Source organism: Nerophis lumbriciformis, linkage group LG29 (genome assembly GCF_033978685.3).
Source record: "Nerophis lumbriciformis linkage group LG29, RoL_Nlum_v2.1, whole genome shotgun sequence".
NCBI lineage: Eukaryota > Metazoa > Chordata > Actinopteri > Syngnathiformes > Syngnathidae > Nerophis > Nerophis lumbriciformis.
The window spans coordinates 28,720,001-28,746,545 of NC_084576.2; the positions used below are offsets into that span (position 1 = coordinate 28,720,001).

A 26,545-nucleotide genomic window follows, 5' to 3' on the forward strand; every position below is an offset into this window, starting at 1 on the left:
TATCCACCCACCCGTCCACCACCACACCAGCTATCGAATGGGTTATTCATTCATTTATCTGTTCACCAACCAACCATTTATCTATTTATTGGTCCAAACGCTCCGTCCATCCATTAATTCATACATCCCTTCATTTGTCCGTCTGTCATCCATCCATCCATTAATTCATACATCCTTTCATTTGTCCGTCTGTCAGCCATCCATCCCCCATCAGCTATCTTATGGGTTATCCATCTATTCATGTGTCCACCACCCACCCATCCATCCATTTAGTGGTCCACAAATCCACCCATCTATCCATCCACCCTCCCAAACATCATCCATCCATCCATCCATCCATCCATCCATCCATCCATCCATCCATCCATTAATCCATCCATCCATCCATCATCCCTCCATCTACCACCATACCAGCTATCTAATGGGTTATTCATTAATTCCTTAGTCCACCACCCAACCAGCCATCCTTTTTATGGTCCACAAATCCATCCAATTATCCATCCACCCTCCCATCCATAATCCATCCATCCATCCTTCTATCCACCCACCCGTCCACCACCACACCAGCTATCTAATGGGTTATTCATTCCTTTATCTGTTCACCAACCAACCATTTATCCATTTATTGGTCCAAACGCTCCATCCATCCATTAATTCATACATCCCTTCATTTGTCCGTCTGTCATCCATCCATCCATTAATTCATACATCCCTTCATTTGTCCGTATGTCATCCATCCATCCATTAATTCATACATCCCTTCATTTGTCCGTCTGTCAGCCATCCATCCCCCATCAGCTATCTTATGGGTTATCCATCTATTCATGTGTCCACCACCCACCCATCCATCCATTTAGTTGTCCACAAATCCACCCATCTATCCATCCACCCTCCCAAACATCATCCATCCATCCATCCATCCATCCATCCATCCATCCATCCATCCATCTACCACCATACCAGCTATCTAATGGGTTATTCATTAATTCCTTAGTCCACCACCCAACCAGCCATCCTTTTTATGGTCCACAAATCCATCCAATTATCCATCCACCCTTCCATCCATCCATCCATCATTCATCCATCCTTCTATCCACCCACCCGTCCACCACCGTACCAGCTATCTAATGGGTTATTCATTCCTTTGTCTGTTCACCAACCAACCATTTATCTATTTATTGGTCCAAACGCTCCATCCATCCATTAATTCATACATCCCTTCATTTGTACGTCTGTCATCCATCCATCCATTAATTCATACATCCCTTCATTTGTCCGTCTGTCAGCTATCCATCCCCCATCAGCTATCTTATGGGTTATCCATCTATTCATGTGTCCACCACCCACCCATCCATCCATTTAGCTGTCCACAAATCCACCCATCTATCCATCCACCCTCCCAAACATCATCCATCCATCCATCCATCCATCCATCCATCCATCCATCCATCCATCCATCTACCACCATACCAGCTATCTAATGGGTTATTCATTAATTCCTTAGTCCACCACCCAACCAGCCATCCTTTTTATGGTCCACAAATCCATCCAATTATCCATCCACCCTTCCATCCATCCATCCATCATTCATCCATCCTTCTATCCACCCACCCGTCCACCACCACACCAGCTATCTAATGGGTTATTCATTCCTTTGTCTGTTCACCAACCAACCATTTATCTATTTATTGGTCCAAACGCTCCATCCATCCATTAATTCATACATCCCTTCATTTGTCAGTCTATCATCCATCCATCCACCCACATACTAATGTGTCCACCACCCAACCATCCATCCATTTTATGGTCCACAAATCCATCCAATTATCCATCCACCCCCTCCCATCCATCATCCATCCATCTATCCACCCACCCGTCCACCACCACACCAGCTATCTAATGGGTTAATAATTTCTATTATCCGTTCATCAACCAACCCTTTATTCACTTATTGGTCCAAACGCTCCATCCATCCATCCATTAATGCATACATCCCTTCATTTGTTTGTCTATCATCCATCCATCCAACCTCCCCATCAGCTATCTTATGAGTTATCCATCTATTCATGTGTCCACCACCCACCCATCCATCCATTTAGTGGTCCACAAATCCACCCATCTATCCATCCACCCTCCCAAACATCATCCACCCATCCATCCATTTATCCACCCACCCGTCCACTACCACACCAGCTATCTAATGAGTTATTCATTCATTTATCTGTTCACCAACCAACCATTTATCCATTTATTGGTCCAAACGCTCCATCCATCCATTAATTCATACATCCCTTCATTTGTCAGTCTATCATCCATCCATCCACCCACATAATAATGTGTCCACCACCCAACCATCCATCCATTTCATAGTCCACAAATCCATCCAATTATCCATCCACCCCCTCCCATCCATCATCCATCCATCTATCCACCCACCCGTCCACCACCACACCAGCTATCTAATGGGTTAATAATTTCTATTATCCGTTCACCAACCAACCCTTTACTCACTTATTGGTCCAAACGCTCCATCCATCCATCCATCCATTAATGCATACATCCCTTCATTTGTCCGTCTATCATCCATCCATCCAACCTCCCCATCAGCTATCTTATGGGTTACCCATCTATTCATGTGTCCACCACCCGCCCATCCATTCATTCATTGGTCCACAAATCCATCTCTAGCCATCCACCCTCCCATCCATCATCCATTCATCCATCCATTTATCCACCCACCCGTCCACTACCATACCAGCTATCTAATGGGTTATTCATTCATTTATCTGTTCACCAACCAACCATTCATCTATTTATTTGTCCAAACGCTCAATCCATTATTTATTCATACATCCCTTCATTTGTCCATCTATCATCCATCCTTCCACCCTTGCATCAGATATCTAATGGGTTATCCATATATTCATGTGTCCACCACCCAGCCATCCATCCATTGTATGGTCCACAAATCTATTCATATATCCATCCACCCTCCCATCCATCATCCACCCATCCATCATTCATCCATCCATCTACACACCCACTCGTCTACCACCACACCAGCTATCTAATGAGTTATTCATTCCTTTATCCGTTCACCAACCAACCATTTATCTATTTATTGGTCCAAACGCTCCATCCATCCATCCAATAATGCATACATCCGTTCATTTGTCCGTCTGTCATCCATCCATCCATCCCCCATCAGCTATATTGTGGGTTATCCATCTATTCATGTGTCCACTACCCACCCACCCAACCATCCATTTATTGGTTCACAAATCCATCCAAATATCCAATGCATCCATGGACAAAGGTGTTGAATATACTGATGAACACATGAAATAATAATGTTTACACCTGCGTTGTGGCGGTGATTGAAAGGACAAACGTGGGAACAGTGGAGCAGCTCAAATTCAGCAGACGACCCTAAAAAGAAAAGAAAAAGGTTATTTTGTTTAAAAAAAAAAAATCATATTTATTTGTTATTATGATAATCAATATTACTAATACTATATTTTGCAATTATTCTTAGAAAAAAACATTTTTTTTTTAAATTTCGTTGATATTGTTGTTACATTGTCTTACAAAAGCCATTTCTCAACCAGCTATTGCAAGGAATTTAGGGATTTCACCATCTAAGGTCTGTAATATCATCAAAAGTTTCAGAGAATCTGGAGAAATCACTGCACGTAAGCCATGATATTACGGGCCTTCGATCCCTCAGGTGGTACTGCATCAAAAAGCGACATCCGTGTGTAAAGGATATCACCACATGGGCTCAGGAACACTTCAGAAAACCACTGTCAGTAACTACAGTTGGTCGCTACATCTGTAAGTGCAAGTTAAAACTCTACTATTCAAAACAAAAGCCAATTATCAACAACAACCAGAAACGCCGCCGGCTTCGCTGGGCCCCGAGCTCATCTAATATGGACTGATGCAAAGTGGAAAAGTGTTCTGAGGTCTGACGAGTCCACATTTCAAATTGTTTTTGGAAACTGGGGACGTCGCGTCCTCCGGACCAAAGAGGAAAGGAACCATCCGGACTGTTCTAGGCGCATCTGTGATGGTACGGTGGTGTATTAGTGCCCAAAGCATGGGTAACTTACACATTTGTGAAGGCATCATTTGTATCTTATTGGCCTCCTTGACGACTAATAATCGGTATTGGGCCTGAAAAACCCCACAAAGGAGGATGCTTGTAACTCAAAGTTTTGCTTGCAACTCCAAGTTGAGTGCTCTTATCTCCAAACACTCTTAAGTTGAGGTACTGCTGTGTTTATGTTCGAGTGCCAATTAAAGTTAAAGTTAAGGTACCAATGATTGTCACACACACACTAGGTGTGGTGAAATTTATCCTCTGCATTTGACCCATCACCCTTGATCAGCACCTCCAAGTCCGAGTCCATGGTTCTCGCCCGGAAAAGGGCGAGAACCATGGACCAACCGTTGGGGAGGAGATCTTGCCCCAAGTGGAGGAGTTCAAGTACCTCGGAGTCTTGTTCACGAGTGAGGGAAGAGTGGATCATGAGATCGACAGGCGGATCGGTGCGGCGTCTTCAGTAATGCGGACGCTGTATCAATCCGTTGTGGTGAAGAAGGAGCTGAGCCGGAAGGCAAAGCTCTCAATTTACCGGTCGATCTACGTTCCCATCCTCACCTATGGTCATGAGCTTTGGGTTATGACCGAAAGGACAAGATCACGGGTACAAGCGGCCGAAATGAGCTTCATCCGCCGGGTGGCGGGGCTCTCCCTTAGAGATAGGGTGAGAAGCTCTGCCATCCGGGGGGAGCTCAAAGTAAAGCCGCTGCTCCTCCACATCGAGAGGAGCCAGATGAGGTGGTTCGGGCATCTGGTCAGGATGCCACCCGAATGCCTCCCTAGGGAGGTGTTTAGGGCACGTCCGACCGGTAGGAGGCCGCGGGGAAGACCCAGGACACGTTGGGAAGACTATGTCTCCCGGCTGGCCTGGGAACGCCTCGGGGTCCCACAGGAAGAGCTGGACGAAGTGGCTGGGGAGAGGGAAGTCTGGGCTTCCCTGCTTAGGCTGCTTCCCCCGCGACCCGACCTCGGATAAGCGGAAGAAGATGGATGGATGGATGGACCCTTGATCACCCCCTGGGAGGTGAGGGATTCATTTTTGGTGATTTAACCCCCAATCCAACCCTTGATGATGAGTACCAAGCAGGGAGGTAATGGGTCCCATTTTTATAGTCTTTGGTATGACTCAGCCGGGGTTTGAACTCACAACCTACCGATCTCAGGGCGGACACTCTAACCACTAACCACTGATTAGGTTGCCCTCACCTCAGCCAGCAGGACTATTCTGCCTATTGACTAGTCTACCCTTGATGCTGAGTACCAAGCAGGGAGGTAATGGGTCTCATTTTTACAGTCTTTGGTATGACTCAGCCGGGATTTGATCTCACAACCTACCCATCTCAGGGTAGGTTGTGACTCTAAACACTAGGCCACTGAGTAGGTTGCCCTCACCTCAGCCAGCAGGACTATTCTCCTCCCATCTGGCCATATGATGTGGTCCACCAGAGGCCTGACCCGCTCCCACCTCAGCTCAGGGGTCTGCAGACTGGTCTGAAAACGGAGGATTGACAGTCCAAGTGTAGAAACAAGACAACCAAAAGAGGACTTCCTACCAAATGGATCTCAGTGTCGGAGTGTCCCATGTTGCAGACGATGCAGCCGTTCTTCATCCTCTCCAGATGTTCCCTGGCCACCACCTGTTTGTTGCCTGAACAACAGAGTTAGCATCTGGCAAAGGTTCTGTCGGGCCGTAGCGTGTGTACCTGTGCAGGTGATGACCACGTCCACCTGTCGGATCACCTGGTTGAGTTGGACCACTCGGAAGCCGTCCATGCTGTAAGGACAGGAGAGAGAGAGAGGCCCCGCTTTTATATACGACGGACCATGAATGTTTTGGAGTGTTCGTACCAGGCCTGCAGGGCACAGATGGGATCCACTTCTGTGACGTACACAACTCCTCCCATGGCTCTGAGGGCGGCACAGCAACCTTTGCCAACCTGCGGGTGCCAAAAAGGTGCTTCCGTTATTTACCTCCAACTGTGACAATCTATCACTTAATTTCTGTTTGTTTCCTTGTTTTGTAGTCTGTTAGAATAATTGTAAGTTATCACAAAAACTTTGTGTTACAATGAGTGTCTGGTGAGAAGACAAAAGCTGTCTCTAAAACCTACCAAGAGTAAGGCTCGTAAAACTCCACTGTGTAAGGGGGAACATGAAGGGTTTTCTGTTTTCTCTCATGTATGGTAATCAACAGAAAGATATTGTTCTAACCCAAGGACTTCAAAGCGGAGAGATGGCAGGATCTGCCCAATTTCCAGACGAACTCTTTTTGAACTATTTTACGACCTTTTCTGTGAAGTGTTTACGACCTTTTCTTTTGAACTGTTCTGTAACCAAAGGCAACGCTTTTTACGACCCACTTCCCTCTGGAAGCAGCTGTGGTCATGTGGTCGGAGAAAGTCAAATAAAGAAGGAGGAGTACAGTCTTTTGCCAGAGCGTGCTGAGATACTGTTCAAGGGTACGGTGTACAGATGACTCTCCTCAATATTGAGTCCAAATTTAATTCTGTCTCTGTTTGATTCTTTGCTTCTCGTCTTGTTTAATAGATGTCATGCCTACTCAGTGGCCTAGTGTTTAGAGTCACAACCTACCCTGAGATGGGTAAGTTGTGAGATCAAATCCCGGCTGAGTCATACCAAAGATTATAAAAATGGGACCCATTACCTTCCTGCTTGGCACTCAGCATCAAGGGTAGAATAGTCAATAGGCAGAATAGTCCTGCTGGCTGAGGTGAGGGCAACCTACTCAGTGGCCTAGTGGTTAGAGTGTCCGCCCTGAGATCGGTAGGTTGTGAGTTCAAACCCCGGCCGAGTCATACCAAAGACTATAAAAAATTGGACCCATTACCTCCCTGCTTGGCACTCAGCATCAAGGGTTGGAATTGGGGGTTAAATCACCAAAAATGATTCACCGCTGCTGCCCACTGCTCCCCTCACCTCCCAGGGGGTGAACAAGGGGATGGGTCAAATGCAGAGGACACATTTCACCACACCTAGTGTGTGTGTGACAATCATTGGTACTTTAATCAGTGTTTGAACCTGACATGGTCACTTCCTGTCAGTGCTCTTATTTTGTATCCGTTTCCTGCTCGTCCCGTTGAGCGCTGTGTTTGTTCCCAATCAGCGTGTCTCTATTTATGCCTGTCTCGAGCGCTCCACAGATTGATATATGTTTGGACCTGTTATGCACGACTGCTTCACTTTCTGTTTGAGTAAATTAATTAAAACTCATTTTACCTGCTTGTCGTTGCCAGGTTCCTGGTCACTACTACGGCAGCCATGCGAGTTCCTCACACCAAGGTCCCGAGTCATCGTATTTTACCACAATTTTAAGTAAGAGGTGCCTCAATAGTGTCTTGTCCCAAAATCTACACTTTGAAATAAGAAATATAACTAGAGGGGGCTTTGTCAAAGGTGTTTTGTCACGTAGTCTGTGATATTTCTAACTAAATAAATGTTTTCTCGCAGATTGAAATAAAGTGCATATTCTCGCTGAATATTACATTTTAAGGTCAAAACATTGTCATGCAGAGATACACTATATTGTCAAAAGTATTTGGCCACCTGCCTTCACTCAAGGCTATTCAAATTAAAAAGTGCTTACAAAGTACACAGAAGAACAATTGTGATGAACATCCTGAACCCTCTTTTTGTTTGGATAAAGATTATTTATGTATTTAATATTTGTTTACTTACTATGGTGTATTATTTATGTATTGTGTATTTAGTCACTGTTCAAAGGTCATTGTCTCGTGTTTACTGACCTCACCGTAGCCGCACACCAACACTTGCTTGCCCCCAAACATGAAGTCTGTGGTCCTCTTCAAGCTGAAAGCAACACAGTTAGTTAGTTAGTGTGTGTGTGTGTGTGTGTGTGTGTGTGTGTGTGTGTGTGTGTGTGTGTGTGTGTGTGTGTGTGTGTATGAGGGGCCATCAGGCACATTATTCAGAAATACCTCTCACATAAACAACTGAAATGTTTTTCCCTCACACACACTACTGAAAGACTCTCATACACACTACTGAAACACTCTCACACACTACTGAAATGTTTTTCTCTCACACACACAACTGAAACACTCTCATCCACACTACTGAAGTGTTTTTCTCTCACACGCACTACTGAAACACTCCCATACACAATGCTGAAACACTCTCCCACACTTTACTGAAACACTCTCATACACACTACTGAAACACTCTCCCACACACTACTGAAACACTCTCATACACACTAGTGAAACACTCTCCCACACACTACTGAAACGCTCTCATACACACTACTGAATTTTTTTTCTCTCACACACACTACTGAAACACTCTCATCCACACTACTGAAACACTCTCATACACACTACTGAAATGTTTTTCTCTCACACACATTATTGAAACACTCTCATACACACCACTGAAACACACACACACACACACACTACTGAAATGTTCTTCTCTCACACACACAACTGAAACACTCTCATCCACACTACTGAAGTGTTTTTCTCTCACATATACTATTGAAAAACTCTCATACACACTACTGAAACACTCTCCCACACACTACTGAAACACTCACATACACACTACTGAAAAACTCTCATCCACACTACTGAAATGTCTTTCTCTCACACACATTATTGAAACACTCTCATACACACTACTGAAACACTCTCATACACACTACTGAATTTTTTTTCTCTCTCACACACACACTACTGAAGCACTCTCATACACACTACTGAAACACTCACACACACTACTGAAATGTTTTTCTCTCACACACCCAACTGAAACACTCTCATCCACACTACTGAAATGTTTTTCTCTCACACACACTACTGAAACACTCTCATACACACTACTGAAACACTCACACACACGACTGAAATGTTTTTCTCTCACACACACTACTGAAACACTCTCATAAACACTACTGAAACACTCTCATACACACTACTGACATTTTTTCTCTCACACACTACTGAAACACTCTCATACACACTACTGAAACACTCACACACACCACTGAAATGTTTTTCTCTCACACACACTACTGAAACCCTCTCATTCACACTACTGAAACACTCTCATACACACTACTGAAATGTTTTTCTCTCACACACACTATTGAAACACTCCCATACACACTACTGTAATATTTGTTCTCTCTCACACACTACTGAAACACTCTCATACACATTACTGAAAACCTCTCTCACCCACACACCTGGAATTATTTTTCAGTAGTATGTAAAAGGATTTCACTTGTGTGTGTGTGAGAGCGTTTCAGTAGTGTATGTAAGAGGTCATTCTGAATAATGTCCCTCACGGCCCACCACATGTGTGTGTGCGTGCGCTCACCCGTCCAGGATGGACTCCTTACAACAGTAAAGGTTGTCAAACTTCTGCTTGGTCACAGAGTCGTTGACGTTCATGGCGGCAACACACAACTTGCCGTCCTTAGCCAGCTGGTACAAGCTGCCGCAAAGATGGCGAAGTGTTTATGGGTGACACGATGCGAGACTTTAGTGCAGAACTCACCGATAAACTCCCGTAACGCTTTCCTCCACAACGCCTCTTATCTTCTTGAACAGGCCGGGGTGCTTCTTGTCGATCCAGTGGGTCAGGTCACCCCCGTCATCCAGAATCTGGCCAGAGACAAAAGACTCGTATTTAATCCTTGGTAGCAGTGGAATATTTATGTGATCCTTTTTTTTAAATTATTTGTACGATACGAGGAGCCAAAAGATCTTTGAAAAGACTTTGTCAGAAGTGGGATTCGAACCCACGCCTCCAGGGGAGACTGCGACCTGAACGCAGCGCCTTAGACCGCTCGGCCATCCTGACATATAATACATAGCTGCAAGCAATTTATATGAGGGGAAAAAAAAGAAAATACTATACTTTAGAAAATAGAATGTATTTAATTAAAAAAAATAAGAAAATATTGAAATAACGTCAATTTCTGAAGTTAAAACAAAATGTAATCATTTAAAAATAAATATTGACAATAATGTAATAATGGATTCAAATTTTCATGAGTTTCATAGTATAGTAAAAAAAAAATCTAACAATTATATACATTTAATTCAATATTATATTTATTATTGTGAAATAAATGCAAATGTATGATAAAATATTATACAGAACTTTTAAATTTATATACATATACAATTTATTAATAAATAACAAACACATATTTTAATTGACTAGTACTACAAGGATATGTAATTATAATAGATGATGTTAATATGGAAAAATATGATAATATATGATATGATATATGATATGATATACAATATATTACTTATGATAATTATATAATGATAATATATATGATATATATATATATATATATATATATATATATATATATATATATATATTACATCTATTATAATTACATATCCTTGTAGTACTAGTCAATTAAAATATGTGTTTGTTTTTTATTAATAAATTATATATATATACATTTAGAAGTTATGTATAATATTTTATAATACATTTGCATTTATTTCACAAAATAATAAATATAATATTGAATTAAAATGTGTATAATTGTTAGATTACATATATATATATATATATATATATATATATATATATATATATATATATATATATATATATATATATATATATATATATTATTATTTTTTTGTGTTAAAATTATAATTCCTAATTCATGGTCGAGTATTTCAGAGACGGATTTGAATTCCCATCCATCCATCCATCCATTTTCTACCGCTTATTCCCTTTGGGGTCGCGGGGGGTGCTGGAGCCTATCTCAGCTACAATCGGGCGGAAGGCGGGGTACACCCTGGACAAGTCGCCACCTCATCGCAGGGCCAACACAGATAGACAGACAACATTCACACTCACATCCACACACTAGGGCCAATTCCATAAAAGGAAAATTGGATAGAAACTGAAATCTATGAAATGTAATGTAAACAATATAAGTTCCTTTAACAGCACCAATCTTTTTACGGCGCATGCGTCCTGACTCTTTTTTGACCCTCGCAACTGGATGATTGAAAGTTATTAAAAAATATATATTTTTTCGTAATATAGAATGTATTTATTTAAAAAAACTTTTTTTTAAAATGAGCCTGTACAAAATAAGAGGTAAGAAAGCATTGAAATAACGACATTTTCTGAAGTTAAAACAGAATGTAATCATTTTAAAATAAATATTGATAATAATACAATATTATATGTTTCATAGCATAGTACAAACAATTATCAATTCATTATCAATTAATTCAATATTATAGATAATATTTAATTATTGTTTTTGGATATTGATTCCACGATTTAATCAAGTATTTATTGATTAATGATTAATTTGATTATTTTATGATACTATGTGTCAGCGCTTCATGAATTTATTTTATTTGTCAAACTCAGCCGTCCGGTCAAAGTCAGTAGGTGGACCCTAACATTTACATTTTACATACTAAAACACATTTATGTATTAAACTTGAATCATAATTAATCAACGACACATTTAAGTTATTCTTTAAAGATGTTAATGTGTATTTCTGGTCTTGTCATCCTCGTCCGGACGTCGGAGACGCTTTACTGAACTAAAAGTTGCTTTATTACAAGCGAGCCTCATTATACAGGACCGCAGTTCCTGGAGGAGGTCGGGTCAAGACAACGAGGCACTCCTAACTTGGAGGAGCCCTAACCAACGTCTTATATTCCTTCTTTCTCTGTCTGGGTGTGTGTTCATTCAGGAGAGTACAACCTGACCATGTAAGGAGATCTTCGTGAGTAAGTAATAGATAGATAGATAGAAAGATAGATAGTACTTAATTGATTCCTACAGGAGAGTTCCCTCAGGAAAATTAAAATTCCAGCAGCAGTGTACAGAATTGAGATCAAATTTAAAAAGTAAAAAGTAAATAATGAGGGTATAAAGGGAAACAAAATAGAAAAATATTACAATAAGAATAAAAAATAAAAAGCAACAATAAGAATAAAAATATAACAATAAAATAAAAATGTAACAAGAGAAACTAGGCAGTAGTGACAACCTATGTATGTTGCATTTTTAATGTTTACGTGAAGATAGTCAAGGAGTCTCTCCTCAAGTATAGAGCTATCACTTTTGCATTCCGAAGTCTGAATTTATTGGCGACCACCACTGCTGCTCACTGCTCCCCTCACCTCCCAGGGGGTCAAATGCAGAGGACAAATTTCACCACACCTAGTGTGTGTGTGACAATCATTGGTACTTTAACTTAACTTAACTAAGGCTCCTTAATTTATTATGGACTCAACCATTATTTACTTAAACCTGGTGGTTTGTTTTCTCCAAGTTGAATATAAACATTCACCATACGCAGAGCATAATATGAGTTCATTAATTCACCTCAATGTATTTATCGATTTAATTTTGTCCCGTTTAAGCCTTTCACACGTGCCGAGCACACGGCGGCTGATTTACAGTACCACATTGGGTTGCCAGATGTCGGCTCCGACACAGCGATCGATGCACCACCAGAAGTCGTCCTCTGTCTCCTCCTTCCATGCAAACACACACGTGCCTGCGGGAGGAGGCGTGGATGTTAGGGTTGTACGGCACACCCGTACTCATAAAGTACTCATGAGTTTACAAAGGTACTAGACAGTACTGCCTTTAAAATATACCGCTACTTTTTTATTTTTTCATCTGCAGAGCACTTACAAGTGGAAACAGCATGTCGACCGAATGTACCCTAAGATTTTCTGTTAAACTAAAGCCAGGAATGGAAGAGAAAAGTATCAACATGCATTTTGGTACCAGTCCCAAACTAGTGGCATTGGGACAACCCTAAACAGAGTCTTTGCATGGTGTCATACCTCCCTCAGCCAGAGCCGCAGCCACGGCGTTCTGAGTGGAGAAGATGTTGCAGGCCGCCCAGCGACACTGAGCCCCTAACAAGGCCAGAGTCTCAATCAGAACCTGCAGGGCACACAGTTCCTGAGCATGTCTGTAGTCTTCCCTTAAGAAAAGGCTCGGTGTTGTACTGACTGCGGTCTGTGCGGTAACGTGCGTACAGCCGACCACTTTGGCCCCGGACAGAGGCTTCTCCGCTCCCGCTCTCTTCCTCAGAACCATCAGTGCAGGCATCTCTAAACACCAACACAAGAGTTGGACTTGCTCTTGCCCGTGTCGTGTGTGTGTGTGTGTGGTCCACCTTGCTCTGCAATGGCAATTTCTCGACGTCCGAAGTCGGCTCGTTTGATGTCTTTGATGCAGAAGTCCGAGGTGCCCTTGGATGTCTTCTGGACCTTGTTCCTAGGAGAGGACTCATCCTCTAAGCAGTCACTGCTGACTGCAACACAGACACAAGCAAAGGGGTTAGGGCAAAAAACCCATTGGCAACCTCTTGATGTAGTTCTTTATGAATGCCACCAGATGGCAGCAGTTTTAGTTCAGAATGTTGGTTGTACCACTGAGTTGTGGGTACCATAGGCGCCGATCTATATTTCTGCCAGTGGGTGCTCGAATGGGCGGTAAATCTGACGCTACTCTTCTGACTATGTCTACACTAAGCTAAGGTTATCCAGGGTAAATCCCACCGAGCCTTATCCTTGTCCACACACACAATGGTCGTTAAGACCACCTCCCCCCCTCCATCAGCCAGCACAACGCGACCTAGTACGCATGCGTGGAAAATGCGCACGTCATAGTCACCTCCAGTGTTGCTTTGTGTGCAAGTTCTTAAATGTAACTTATCTGAACAATATCCAGTGTTGTGGTATTTCAATGAACTGGAATTCAGTGTGCTGTGGGGCCTGATTGTAGTGAATCACACCTGAGCCATCATAAAGTAATCAAATCTTTATTGGACACAATGTGATAAAGAACATTTTACATCAATCAATCTAGGGATCTAGATATCTGGTCACCTTCATTGTCCGTTCCTTTTTGGTGACTTTACATACTCTGGACCTAGACGTTGAGTCCGCGACATACATGGCGGACAATAACTGATACAGTCTGCTTTGCCAGTCCAAAAGCATTCACCGTTTTCCGTAGTCTTCCCTCGACGGCCAGGTAACACAAAGCACACACTACCGTTTATTATCACATCCACAGGAGCCCACATTTTCGTTGTCTCTCCTTGGACAAATGGACAAAGTTTTTCGGTAAGTAGAATCACAGCTGACCTGGACATTCGAAAGTTCTCTTGCCGCCTGAGAAGTGTTGTATCCCAAATAGCTGCAATCACTTTCTCTGAAGGTATTCATGTGTGATTTCCACAAGCGTCTGTACAGACGGAGGGAGAAACACGGGCATGTCTGGATGACTCGCCTCCATATTTCCAGTGGTTAGCTCCAAGTTACGAAACCGCTTTATTATGAAGCTGGCTGTGGCACGTTCTTTCTGACATCACTTCCTGTGTGGGGCCTCGGTCTTTCTGGCGTCACTTCCTCTCCGAACTCAGTTTGTAAACGATCAATGAGTCCATACAAAGCTAAGAGCCGGAGATTCAAGAAATACACGGCCGAGGAGGGGGGCCTTAAACGATAGTTTAGTGTGGTTGAAACGGGGCTTAGGCTAAATAATTATTCGTTTAAGGGGTTATCCGGCTTAGTGTAGAAGGGGCCTGGGCATGCGCGGTTTTTGCTTGGTGGTGAGAAAGAATTTGCCATCAATCCCATGTGGGTGATTGGCATTGTCCGTGGGTGCTCGGGCCCCGAAGCACCCTTGGGATCGGCGCCTATGGTGGGTACCATGCATTTATCGTCATTGGTATCAATGCTGGCACAGCTGTAGTCTCTGCTGGACTCTCACTATTATGTTAGATCCACTATGGACTGGAGTTTCACAATATTATGCTAGATCCACTCGACGTCCATTGCACCGGTCGCCCTGGTGAGGGTGGGTCACCCACATCTGCGGTCCTCTCCGAGGTTTCTCATTGTCATCCCACTGGGTTGAGTTTTTCCTTGCCCTGATGTGGGATCTGAACCGAGGATGTCATTGTGGCCTGTGCAGCCCTTTGAGACACTTGTGATTTAGGGCTATATAAGTAAACATTGATTGATTGATTGAGCTGTTGGTTGCTACCCCTCGACAACGTCGGTTGTGTAATTACGCACCTGAGCTGTAGCTGACGGTGGACGACTGCGAGATGGACCTCGACAGCGTGCGCGGGACGGTCTTCATAGGTCGCTTGTTGAATTCTTCTTCCTGCTCCGTCAGTTGTATTTTCTGTGGACATCGGAACATTTGGGGTGAGGATCTGGATGTCTAGACTTCTGCTGGTTTGAGTCACGGTGTGATTACTGTTGATTCGTATAAATCAGGGGTGTCAAAGTGTGTTAAAATCTTGATCGGTCTCTTTGCCATACCTGCCAACAACGACGGTTTTCCCGTAATGAGTACACATGTGACCTTACCTGTGTGTGTTATCTACTGTGCCTGCATGGTTGCTATGATGCTAGGAGGACGATACATAGAGTGGTGGTAGTATTATGCTCTGGGCCTGTTTTGCTGCCAATGGAACTGGTGCTTTACAGAGAGTAAATGGGACAATGAAAAAGGAGGATTACCTCCAAATTCTTCAGGACAAGCTAAAATCATCAGCCCGGAGGTTGGGTCTTGGGCGCAGTTGGGTGTTCCGACAGGACAATGACCCCAAACCACCCGTGAAAAGTGGTAAAGGAATGGCTAAATCAGGCTAGAATGAAGGTTTTAGAATGGCCTTCCCAAAGTCCCATACTTGCCAACCTTGAGACCTCCGATTTCGGGAGGTGGGGGGAGGGGGTGGGGGTGGGCGTGGTCGGGGTGGGACGGGGGTGTGGTTGGGGGCGTGGCTAAAAGAGGAGTATATTTACAGCTAGAATTCACGAAGTCAAGTATTTCATATATATATATATATATATATATATATATATATATATATATATATATTTATTTTATTATATACATATATATATATTTTATTATTTATATATATATATATATATATATATATATATATATATATATATATATATATATATATATATATAAAATAAATACTTGAATTTCAGTGTTCATTTATTTACACATATACACACACATAACACTCATCTACTCATTGTTGAGTTAAGGGTTGAATTGTCCATCCTTGTCCTATTCTCTGTCACTATTTTTCGAAGCATGCTGAACACCCTCTCTGATGATGCATTGCTGTGTGGCACGCACAAAAGTGCTTTCATCAAATGCACTAGATGGCAGTATTGTCCTGTTTAAGAGTGTCACAACATTGCTGTTTACGGCAGACGAACTGCTTTACGGTAGACGAAAACGTGACTGCTGTTGTTGTGTGTTGTTACCGCGCTGGGAGGACGTTAATGAAACTGCCTAACAATAAACCCACATAAGAAACCAAGAACTCGCCCTCCATCATTCTATAGTTATAACGTGATTGGGCAGGTACGCTTTTTTATATTGTGGAGGACCTGAGTCCGCCTGAATTTCGGGAGATTTTCGGGAGAAAATTTGTCCCAGGAGGTTTTCGGGAGAGGCGCTGAATTTCGGGAGTCTCCCGGAAAATCCGGGAGGGTTGGCAAGTATGCAAAGTCCTGACTTAAAGGCCTACTGAAATGCGATTTTCTTATTTAAACGGGGATAGCAGGTCCATCCTATGTGTCATACTTGATCATTTCGCGATATTGCCATATTTTTGCTGAAAGGATTTAGTAGAGAACATCGACGATAAAGTTCGCAACTTTTGGGCGCTGATAAAAAAAGCCTTGCCTGTACCGGAAGTAGCAGACGAGTAGCGTGACGTCACAGGTTGTGGAGCTCCTCACATCTGCTCATTGTTTACAATCATGGCCACCAGCAGCGAGAGCGATTCGGACCGAGAAAGCGACGATTTCCCCATTAATTTGAGCGAGGATGAAAGATTTGTGGATGAGGAAAGTGAGAGTGAAGGACTAGAGGGCAGTGGGAGCGATTCAGATAGGGAAGATGCTGTGTGGGACCTGATATTCAGCTGGGAATGACTAAAACAGTAAATAAACACAATTAGCCACAACACAACCAGGCTTATATTTAATATGCCACAAATGAATCCCGCATAACAAACACCTCCCCCCTCCCGTCCATATAACCCGCCAATACAACTCAAACACCTGCACAACACACTCAATCCCACAGCCCAAAGTACCGTTCACCTCCCCAAAGTTCATACAGCACATATATTTCCCCAAAGTTACGTACGTGACATGCACATAGCGGCACGCACGTACGGGCAAGCGATCAAATGTTTGGAAGCGTACTCACGGTACCGCGTCTGCGCATCCAACTCAAAGTCCTCCTGGTAAGAGTCTCTGTTGTCCCAGTTCTCCACAGGCCAATGGTAAAGCTTGACTGTCATCTTTCGGGAATGTAAACAATGAAACACCGGCTGTGTTATCCGACACAACAGTCAGGGGGTGCATTCTACGGCGGGGGTGCGTTATCCGGCACAACACCTGCCGCAATACACCGCTTCCCACCTACAGCTTTCCTCTTTGCTGTCTCCATTGTTCATTGAACAAATTGCAAAAGATTCACCAGCACAGATGTCCAGAATACTGTGGAATTTTGCGATGAAAACAGACGACTTAATAGCTGGCCACCATGCTGTCCCAAAATGTCCTCTACAATCCGTGACGTCACGCGCAGACGTCGTCATACCGAGACGTTTTCAGCAGGATATTTTGCGCGAAATTTAAAATTGCACTTTAGTAAACTAACCCGGCCGTATTGACATGTGTTGCAATGTTAAGATTTCATCATTGATATATAAACTATCAGACTGCGTGGTCGGTAGTAGTGGGTTTCAGTAGGCCTGAAAATATGTGGACAATGCTGAAGAAACAAGTCCATGTCAGAAAACCAACACATTTTGCTGAACTGCACCAATTTTGTCAAGAGGAGTGGTCAAAAACTCAACCAGAAGCTTGCCAGAAGCTTCTTTACAAGTGTATGTGAACTTTGCGACTGTATATACATATGTATATATTTATATACGATATATTGCCAAAATTATTTGGCCACCCATCCAAATGATGAGAATCAGGTGTCCTAATCACTAATCACAGGTGTATACAATCAAGCACTTGGGCATGGAGACTGTTTCTACAAACATTGTTGAAAGAATGGGCCGCTCTCAGTGATTTCCAGCGTGGAACTGTCACAGGATGCCACCTGTGGAACAAATCCAGTCGTGAAATTTCCTCGCTCCTAAATATTCCAAAGTCGACTGTCGGCTTTATTATAAGAAAAGTGAAGAGTTTGGGAACAACAGCAACTCAGCCACCAAGTGGTAGGCCACGTAAACTGACGGAGAGGGGTCAGTTGCTGCAGAGCTGGGTTCGGAGGTTGCCAGGAGAACGCTACATTTCGGACTGCATTGTGCCGAGTGGGAAATTTGGTGGAGGAGGAATTATGGTGTGGGGTTGTTTTTCAGGAGTTGAGCTTGGCCCCTTAGTTCCAGTGAAAGGAACTTGGAATGCTCCAGGACACCAAAACATTTTGGACAATTCCATGCTTGACATTGTGGCAACCTACTCAGTGGCCTAGTGGTTAGAGTGTCCGCCCTGAGATCGGTAGGTTGTGAGTTCAAACCCAGGTCGAGTCATACCAAAGACTATAAAAATGGGAGCCATTACCTCCCTGCTTGGCACTCAGCATCAAGGGGGTTAAATCACCAAAAATGATTCCCGGGCGCAGCACCGCTGCTGCCCACTGCTCCCCTCACCTCCCATGGGGTGAACATGGGGATGGGTCAAATGCAGAGGACACATTTCACCACACCTAGTGTGTGTGTGTGACAATCATTGGTACTTTAACTTTAACTTAACTTAACAGTTTGGAGCAAGCCCCTTCCTCTTCCAACATGACTGTGCACCAGTGCACAAAGCAAGGTCCATAAAGACGTGGATGACAAGAGTCTGGTGTGGATGAACTTGACTGGCTTGCACAGAGTCCTGACCTGAACCCTGTAGAACACCTTTGGGATGAATTAGAACATAGACTGAGAGCCAGACCTTCTCAAACCAACATCAGTGTGTGACCTCACCAATGCGCTTTTGGGCAGAATGGTGGGGAAATTCCTATAAACAAACACACTCCGCAACCTTGTGGACAGCCTTCCCAGAAGAGTTGAAGCTGTAATAGCTGCAAAAGGTCATATTGAACCCTATTGGTTAGGAATGGGATGGCACTTCAAGTTCATATGTGAGTCAAGGCAGGTGGCCAAATACTTGTGGCAATATAGTATATATATATATACATATATATATATTTGTATATATATATATTGTCGGCGGCAGATATTTACATATATCCGTATTTAAGTGTACTTCTTTACTTTCATAATCATATTACAAAACAGCTAGTGTTTCTTCTTCCAATTGTGGTCTTTTGGTTGTCTGCAAATACTGTGTGCTAACCTTGACTTTGGAATGTAAAGAGGAGAGATACTCCTTTTCCTTATCTGTTCCTGTGTCCAGCTGCGGAGGACAATGGGCATGTGTTTGGGCTAGAGAGAGAGACAAGACAACGAAGGTGGGAGGGAGAGACACTTGATAGAAGAGAAGGTTTCCATATTTTGGATCAGACCATCTTAGCTGCGCGATTGAATGTTCTATGCTGGACTGGTCTCATTATATTTCCAAAGCTTTGGAGATAAAATTACAAAATACCTATTCTGTCTCTGGTGGTTCTTCTACTCAGCTGTACTGTCATAAAGAGCTTGGGAGCGACCAGTCGCTTGAATTCCCTGGGAGGAACAACTGGTCCGAACGCAACAATATAAATGCATGTATTTACATGCTTAACAATGCAATTATTATGATTTCGACAGAGACTCTAGAGTCCTTTCTCATACTTGCCAACCCTCCCGGATTTTCCGGGAGACTCCCGAAATTCAGCGCCTCTCCCGAAAACCTCCCGGGACAAATTTTCTCCCGAAAATCTCCCGAAATTCAGGCGGAGCTGTAGGCCACGCCCCCTCCAGCTCCATGCGGACCTGAGTGACGTGTTGACAGCCTGTTCACACGTCCGCTTTCCCACAATATAAACAGCTAATGATCGAGGGCGAGTTCTTGGTTTCTTATGTGTGTTTATTGTCAGGCAGTTTCATTAACGTCCTCCCAGCGCGGTAACAACACACAACAACAGCAGTCAAGTTTTCGTCTACCTAAAGCAGTTTGTCTGCCGTAAACAGCAATGTTGTGACACTTTTAAACAGGACAATACTGCCATCTACTGTACATGCATATGTGACCCATCCATAATGTGTCACATTTTTGTGTTGATTTATTTATTTTATTTTGTGGTTTGAATTCGTTTTTGGAGCTGTCATTACACATTTATCAGTATTCACATTGGTCAGTAGGGGGCAGTAGGGCGTTTCTTCCCAATTGAATGCTATCGCCTGCAGACCGAAAGTGTCTTGTCATTCTGATGAGCGCGACCAGTCTGTGAACAATTGAAACGTCCTGTGTGCTTTTTCCTCCTGTATAACAGGTTAGTTTTGGTGAATCAACTCACTGAATAATATCCATGTGATCTTTATAAGTTTAAGTACACATTCTGATGGTGGAGCCTAACTCTAAAGTGTTTGTGAGTTGTAGTTTGTATTTGTGAATGAATCCAGTGCACAGCTGCAGTAATCAATACAAAAAGGCGACGTGAGTGCGCAATGTTTATATAGGAACTTCTGATCCTAATTCAGACTCCCAAATTAGAGCTCCCGTTTTCTTATTGATTTCATAATGTATATTTGTATAATGTGTGTGTTCTGAAATAGTGACAGAGAATAGAACAAGGATGGACAATTTAACCCTTAACTCAACAATGAGTAGATGAGTGTTCTGTGTGTGTATATGTGGTATATGTGTAAATAAATGAACACTGAAATTCAAGTATTTATTTTATTTATATATATATATATATATATATATATATATATATATATATATATATATATATATATATATATATATGTATACATATATACATATATATATATATATATATATATATATATATATATATATTTATGTATACATATATACATATATATATATATATATATATAAATATATATATATATATATATGTAATAAAATATATATATATATATATATATATAGCTAGAATTCACTGAAAGTCAAGTATTTCTTATATATATATATCTCTTAGCCACGCCCCCGACCACGCCCCCCGACCACGCCCCCCCCCCCCACCCGAAATCGGAGGTCTCAAGGTTGGCAAGTATGCCTTTCTTGTGTTTCTTTATCTCAAGATCGATTTTCTGTTTTTGTTTTCTTTTCTCTATTCGACATGTACAAAGTGAATGTGGAACGAGCTTCAGCCTCTACCTTTTTTTTTTTTTTTTGCTCATGAAATGTAAACCGACACTTTTATTGATTTATCTGCTATGCACTTGAAGTCTACTGTTTGCATGGACTGATGACCGATAATAATAAAAATTGTCAAATTCCGTATCTTCTTCTACACAATTTGTCTGACTGACACCCGTCAGGGTTCCGCTCCTTTATTTTCTTCCAGTCTTTTATCGCATTTGGTAAAAAAAAAAAAAAGGTGTCAGTTTACAGAGTGTACAGAGTTTTACACAAAAGAGGTTTAGTACTTTCCAGGGGCGTCACTAGCTTTTAAGGACAGAGGGGGCTTTGTCCCCAGGAGATGCACAGGATGCGAGCGAATGTTACGCACGAGCACAAAACTTCACAAACGGCTAACAAAGACTTAAAAAGTATTCATTGTTATTATTATTATTTTTTTTAAATGCACGGGACGAAATGAAATGCTCCCCGGGACGATGGCTTTTAACCATATATTTTCTTTTTCTTTTTATGTATTTATTCATTTTACATTTTATATTAAATGTCTTGGTTTTTCCTCCCTCTGAAAATCCTATTAAATGTTTAACAAGCCATCCTATAATAATAAAACAGCTATTAATGTAACAATACAATAAAACAAATATATTTAATGATTTTTTTTTCATTATTTTAACAATAGGCTTATGTATATTACTTTATATAGATTCTACAAGAAACACAAAACTTAAAAAATAAATGATTTACAATTGCACACACAAGGTTTTGTGCAGCTTCACTCATTGTAAAGGAAGATAATGTGCTTTGTACACCTGCAGGACCGCAAGCAAGGTCGCAGAGAAAATGCGGGCTGGAATTTGAGTGATGTGGGCATTTTCTATATGAACAAGTGGAATGGATTGGATACCGACGCATGAAAGGGGCTCTCTACCTTACGCTACGAAGTGAGGGGAAACTGAGTGAATAATAACAGGTTACATGATTATTTATTTAAACTCATATTTGGGCCACTTTATAATGAATATGTCGGCATTTATTTGTAAAAAAAAACAAAAAAACACCAAATTATTTAGGGGGGCTTAAGAATATTTTAGCCCCCCTAAAATAGGCCTAACAACGCCAATGGTACTTTCCCTTCCCGGACTACATTATCCCACCTATTCGACCTCAACTATCTCAGTCTGTCAGAAAATAAGAGAGCAGTTTAGTCCTAAATCTTCTCCTTTGGTAATGATTACTTTTACACTTACATAAATACAGCTGCTGTATTTTAAGTGCGTTTAATGTTTAACACAAGCGGTGGACTCAATGGCCGCATCTCTAACAGGGCTGAGAAACCGACTGCGGTCGAAGTGAAAGCTTGAAGGACAGCGAGTCATCGGTGGGATTTTGGAGTGATTTGTCATGAGAGCTGAAAAGTCTGATTTGTAGTAAAGCGACGTGAGAAAGGCGACACTACCTCTACCTTGATGCCGATAGACCGCACTGCCACCTGCTCCTTGTTGCCTTTGGTAGTGGTGTTGACCAGACTGTACACTTTCTTCATGCTGCTGCTCGCTGGACCGCGGCACAGCGCCAATGCACAAAAGCCACCTGCAGCCACGCCCTCGCCCTCGCCCTCGCCGCACAGGTGGAGGGGAGAAAGGCCGGGCTTACTAAAAGGCGTCTTTGTTGAAGAAGAAAAACGTCATCCTCAAGGTCGAGGGCGACATGAACACAATCACTCAACACTTTAGGGCAAACTGGATGAGGCAATTCCTAATCCTTGGATTGTATTTTTTCTTAGAATTATTGAATTCCCAAACAGGCTGAATATTTTGAAGTTGGAAAAGTTTGAATCAGATGAAAAATGTGGGAGTTGTGGAACTTTGAAGTATGTCTCATTCATTTCAATGGGAATTTCCCCAAAAATTGGGAATTTCGGGAAAAGAATGATTTTTTTTTTAAATGGTAAAAAACTTGAATGGTCTGAATGAGTTGAAATGGTTGGTGTTGGAATTTTTCAAATCGGTCGAGAAATGTTGAAGTAGTAACATGTTGAATTGCGGAATTCCTAGAATTTCGGGAAAATCTGGAATTTTTCCAGTTCAAAAAACAACTTATTTTTTTTGTCCTGATTAAGGGGAATGTTTTGACGGTGAAACGGTGGAAATCCGTAAAAAAAAAAATGTGTAAGGAGTAGTTGCCAGAACAAACGTTGGAAATAGGGCTTTGGAAAACCAGGAATTCTGGAAAATCCCGGAATTTTTTTAAACTTGGAAAAAGCTAGATTAAATTTCCAGGGTGGTGGAGTGTGTTGTAGGTGGAATGGTTCGAATCAGTTGAAAAATTGTTGTGCAACTTTGAAGAATGTCCCATTGATTTCAATGGGAATTTCCCCCAAAATTGGGAAATTAAGGAAAATTATGGATTTTCTTGGAAAATTGTAAAAAAACTTGAATGGTTTGAGTGAGTTGAAATAGTTGGTGTTGGAATTTTTCAAAACGGTCGAGAAATGTTCAAGTAGTAACATGTTGAATTGCGGAATTCCTGGAATTTTGGGAAAATCTGGAATTTTTCCAGTTCAAAAAATAACTTTGTTTTTTTTGTCCTGATTAAGGGGAATGTTTTGACGATGAAACGGTTGAAATCCGTAAAAAAAAAATGTGTAAGGAGTTGTCGCCAGAACAAATGTTGGAAATAGGGCTTTGGAAAACCAGGAATTCTGGAAAATCCCGGAATTTTTTTAAACTTGGAAAAAGCTAGATTCAATTTCCAGAGTAGTGGAGGTTGTTGTAGGTGGAATGGTTCGAATCGGTTGAAAAATTGTTGTGCAACTTTGAAGAATGTCCCATTGATTTCAATGGGAATTTCCCCCAAAATTGGGAAATTAAGGAAAATTATGGATTTTCTTGGAAAATTGTAAAAAAAAGTTGAATGGTTTGAATGAGTTGAAATAGTTGGTGTTGGAATTTTTCAAATCGGTCGAGAAATGTTGAAGTAGTAACATGTTGAATTGAGAAATGGTATTACGGAATTCCTGGAATTTCGGGAAAACTTTGTTTTTTGTCCTGATTAAGAGGAATGTTTTGACGTTGGAACGGTTGGAAAAATGTGGAAGGAGTAGTCGCCAGAACAAATGTTGGAAATAGGGCTTTGTTAAACCAGGAATTCTGGAAAATCCTGGAATATTTTTCAACTTGGAAAAAGCTAGATCAAATTTCCAGGATGGTGGAATGTGGTGAAGGTGGAGTGGTTTGAATCGGTTGAAAAATGTGGAAGGAGTAGTTGCCAGAACAAATGTTGGAAATAGGGCTTTGGAAAACCAGGAATTCTGGAAAATCCCGGATTTTTTTTAAACTTTAAAAATGCTAGATTAAATTTCCAGGGTGGTGGAGTGTGTTGTAGGTGGAATGGTTTGAATCGGTTGAAAAATTGTTGTGCAACTTTGAAGAATGTCCAATTGATTTCAATGGGAATTTCCCCCAAAATTGGGAAATTAAGGAAAATTATGGATTTTCTTGGAAAATGGTAAACAACTTGAATGGTTTGAATGAGTTGAAATGGTTGGTGTTGGAATTTTTCAAAACGATCGAGAAATGTTGAAGTAGTAACATGTTGAATTGCGGAATTCCTAGAATTTCGGGAAAATCTGGAATTTTTCCAGTTCAAAAAACAACTTAGTTTTTTTATCCTGATTAAGGGGAATGTTTTTACGGAGAAACGGTTGAAATCCGTAAAAAAAAAATGTGTAAGGAGTAGTCGCCAGAACAAATGTTGGAAATAGGGCTTTGGAAAACCAGGAATTCTGGAAAATCCCGGAATTTTTTTAAACTTAGGAAAAGCTAGATTTAATTTCCAGGGTGGTGGAGTGTGTTGTAGGTGGAATGGTTTGAATCGGTTGAAAAATTGTTGTGCAACTTTGAAGAATGTCCCATTGATTTCAACGGGAATTTCCCCCAAAATTGGGAAATTAAGGAAAATTATGGATTTTCTTAGAAAATGGTAAAAAATACTTGAATGGTTTGAATGAGTTGAAATGGTTGGTGTTGGAATTTTTCAAATCGGTAGAGAAATGTTCAAGTCGTAACATGTTGAATTGCGGAATTCCTGGAATTTCGGGAAAATCTGGAATTTTTCCAGTTCAAAAAACAACTTAGTTTTTTTGTCCTGATTAAGGGGAATGTTTTGACGGTGAAACGGTTGAAATCCGTAAAAAAAAAAGTGTAAGGAGTAGTCGCCAGAACAAACGTTGGAAATAGGGCTTTGGAAAACCAGGAATTCTGGAAAATCCCGGAATTTTTTTAAACTTGGAAAAAGCTAGATTCAATTTCCAGGGTGGTGGAGTGTGTTGTAGGTGGAATGGTTCGAATCGGTTGAAAAATTGTTGTGCAACTTTGAAGAATGTCCCATTGATTTCAATGGGAATTTCCCCCAAAATTGGGAAATTAAGGAAAATTATGGATTTTCTTGGAAAATTTTAAAAAACTTGAATGGTTTGAATGAGTTGAAATGGTTGGTGTTGGAATTTTTCAAATCGGTCGAGAAATGTTGAAGTAGTAACATGTTGAATTGCGTAATTCCTGGAATTTCGAGAAAATCTGGAATTTTTCCAGTTCAAAAAACAACTTAGTTTTTTTGTCCTGATTAAGGGGAATGTTTTGACGGTGAAACGGTTGAAATCCGTAAAAAACAAAATGTGTAAGGAGTAGTCGCCAGAACAAACGTTGGAAATAGGGCTTTGGAAAACCAGGAATTCTGGAAAATCCCGGAATTTTTTAAACTTGGAAAAAGATAGATTAAATTTCCAGGGTGGTGGAGTGTGTTGTAGGTGGAATGGTTCGAATCGGTTGAAAAATTGTTGTGCAACTTTGAAGAATGTCCCATTGATTTCAACGGGAATTTCCCCAAAATTGGGAAATTAAGGAAAATTATGGGGTTTTTGGGAAAATGGTAAAAAACTTGAATGGTTTGAATGAGTTGAAATGGTTGGTGTTGGAATTTTTCAAATCGGTCGAGAAATGTTGAAGTAGTAACATGTTGAATTGAAAAATGGTATTACGGAATTCCTGGAATTTCGGGAAAACTTAGTTTTTTGTCCTGATTAAGAGGAAT

At 41.4% G+C, this 26,545-nt stretch overlaps 1 protein-coding gene, 1 long non-coding RNA gene and 1 other non-coding gene across 6 annotated transcripts in view; 1 reads left to right on the forward strand and 2 right to left on the reverse strand.

Annotated features, from left to right (window-relative positions):
- The window catches only part of LOC133571989 (uncharacterized), a 163,499-nt gene that overhangs the window by 34,928 nt on the left and 102,026 nt on the right, over positions 1-26,545 (forward strand). The window contains exon 2 of the long non-coding RNA XR_009810478.2: positions 7,360-7,438. This is a non-coding gene — a long non-coding RNA (uncharacterized lncRNA). The remainder of the gene's footprint in view (positions 1-7,359; positions 7,439-26,545) is intronic.
- Positions 1-26,545, reverse strand: part of LOC133571984 (S-adenosylhomocysteine hydrolase-like protein 1) — a 46,806-nt gene that overhangs the window by 7,778 nt on the left and 12,483 nt on the right. Inside the window, exons 1-14 of one of the 4 annotated variants that reach the window (XM_061924564.2) lie at positions 22,917-23,009; positions 15,203-15,314; positions 13,291-13,428; positions 13,125-13,225; positions 12,953-13,055; positions 12,563-12,657; positions 9,644-9,750; positions 9,464-9,580; positions 7,870-7,933; positions 5,954-6,042; positions 5,809-5,879; positions 5,659-5,753; positions 5,498-5,596; positions 3,361-3,429 (exon numbers count right to left, since the gene is read on the reverse strand). In XM_061924564.2, coding sequence (XP_061780548.1) covers positions 3,361-3,429; positions 5,498-5,596; positions 5,659-5,753; positions 5,809-5,879; positions 5,954-6,042; positions 7,870-7,933; positions 9,464-9,580; positions 9,644-9,750; positions 12,563-12,657; positions 12,953-13,055; positions 13,125-13,225; positions 13,291-13,428; positions 15,203-15,314; positions 22,917-22,997 — 1,341 coding nt within the window. In that variant the 5' untranslated portion in view covers positions 22,998-23,009. Of the gene's footprint in view, positions 1-3,360; positions 3,430-5,497; positions 5,597-5,658; positions 5,754-5,808; positions 5,880-5,953; positions 6,043-7,869; positions 7,934-9,463; positions 9,581-9,643; positions 9,751-12,562; positions 12,658-12,952; positions 13,056-13,124; positions 13,226-13,290; positions 13,429-15,202; positions 15,315-22,910; positions 23,010-26,545 lie in introns of those variants that run through there. The other 3 variants (XM_061924562.1, XM_061924560.1, XM_061924561.1) reach the window with 3 other exon arrangements.
- Positions 9,867-9,949, reverse strand: trnal-cag (transfer RNA leucine (anticodon CAG)). Its single transcript has one exon. It is a non-coding gene; the product is annotated as a tRNA-Leu (tRNA).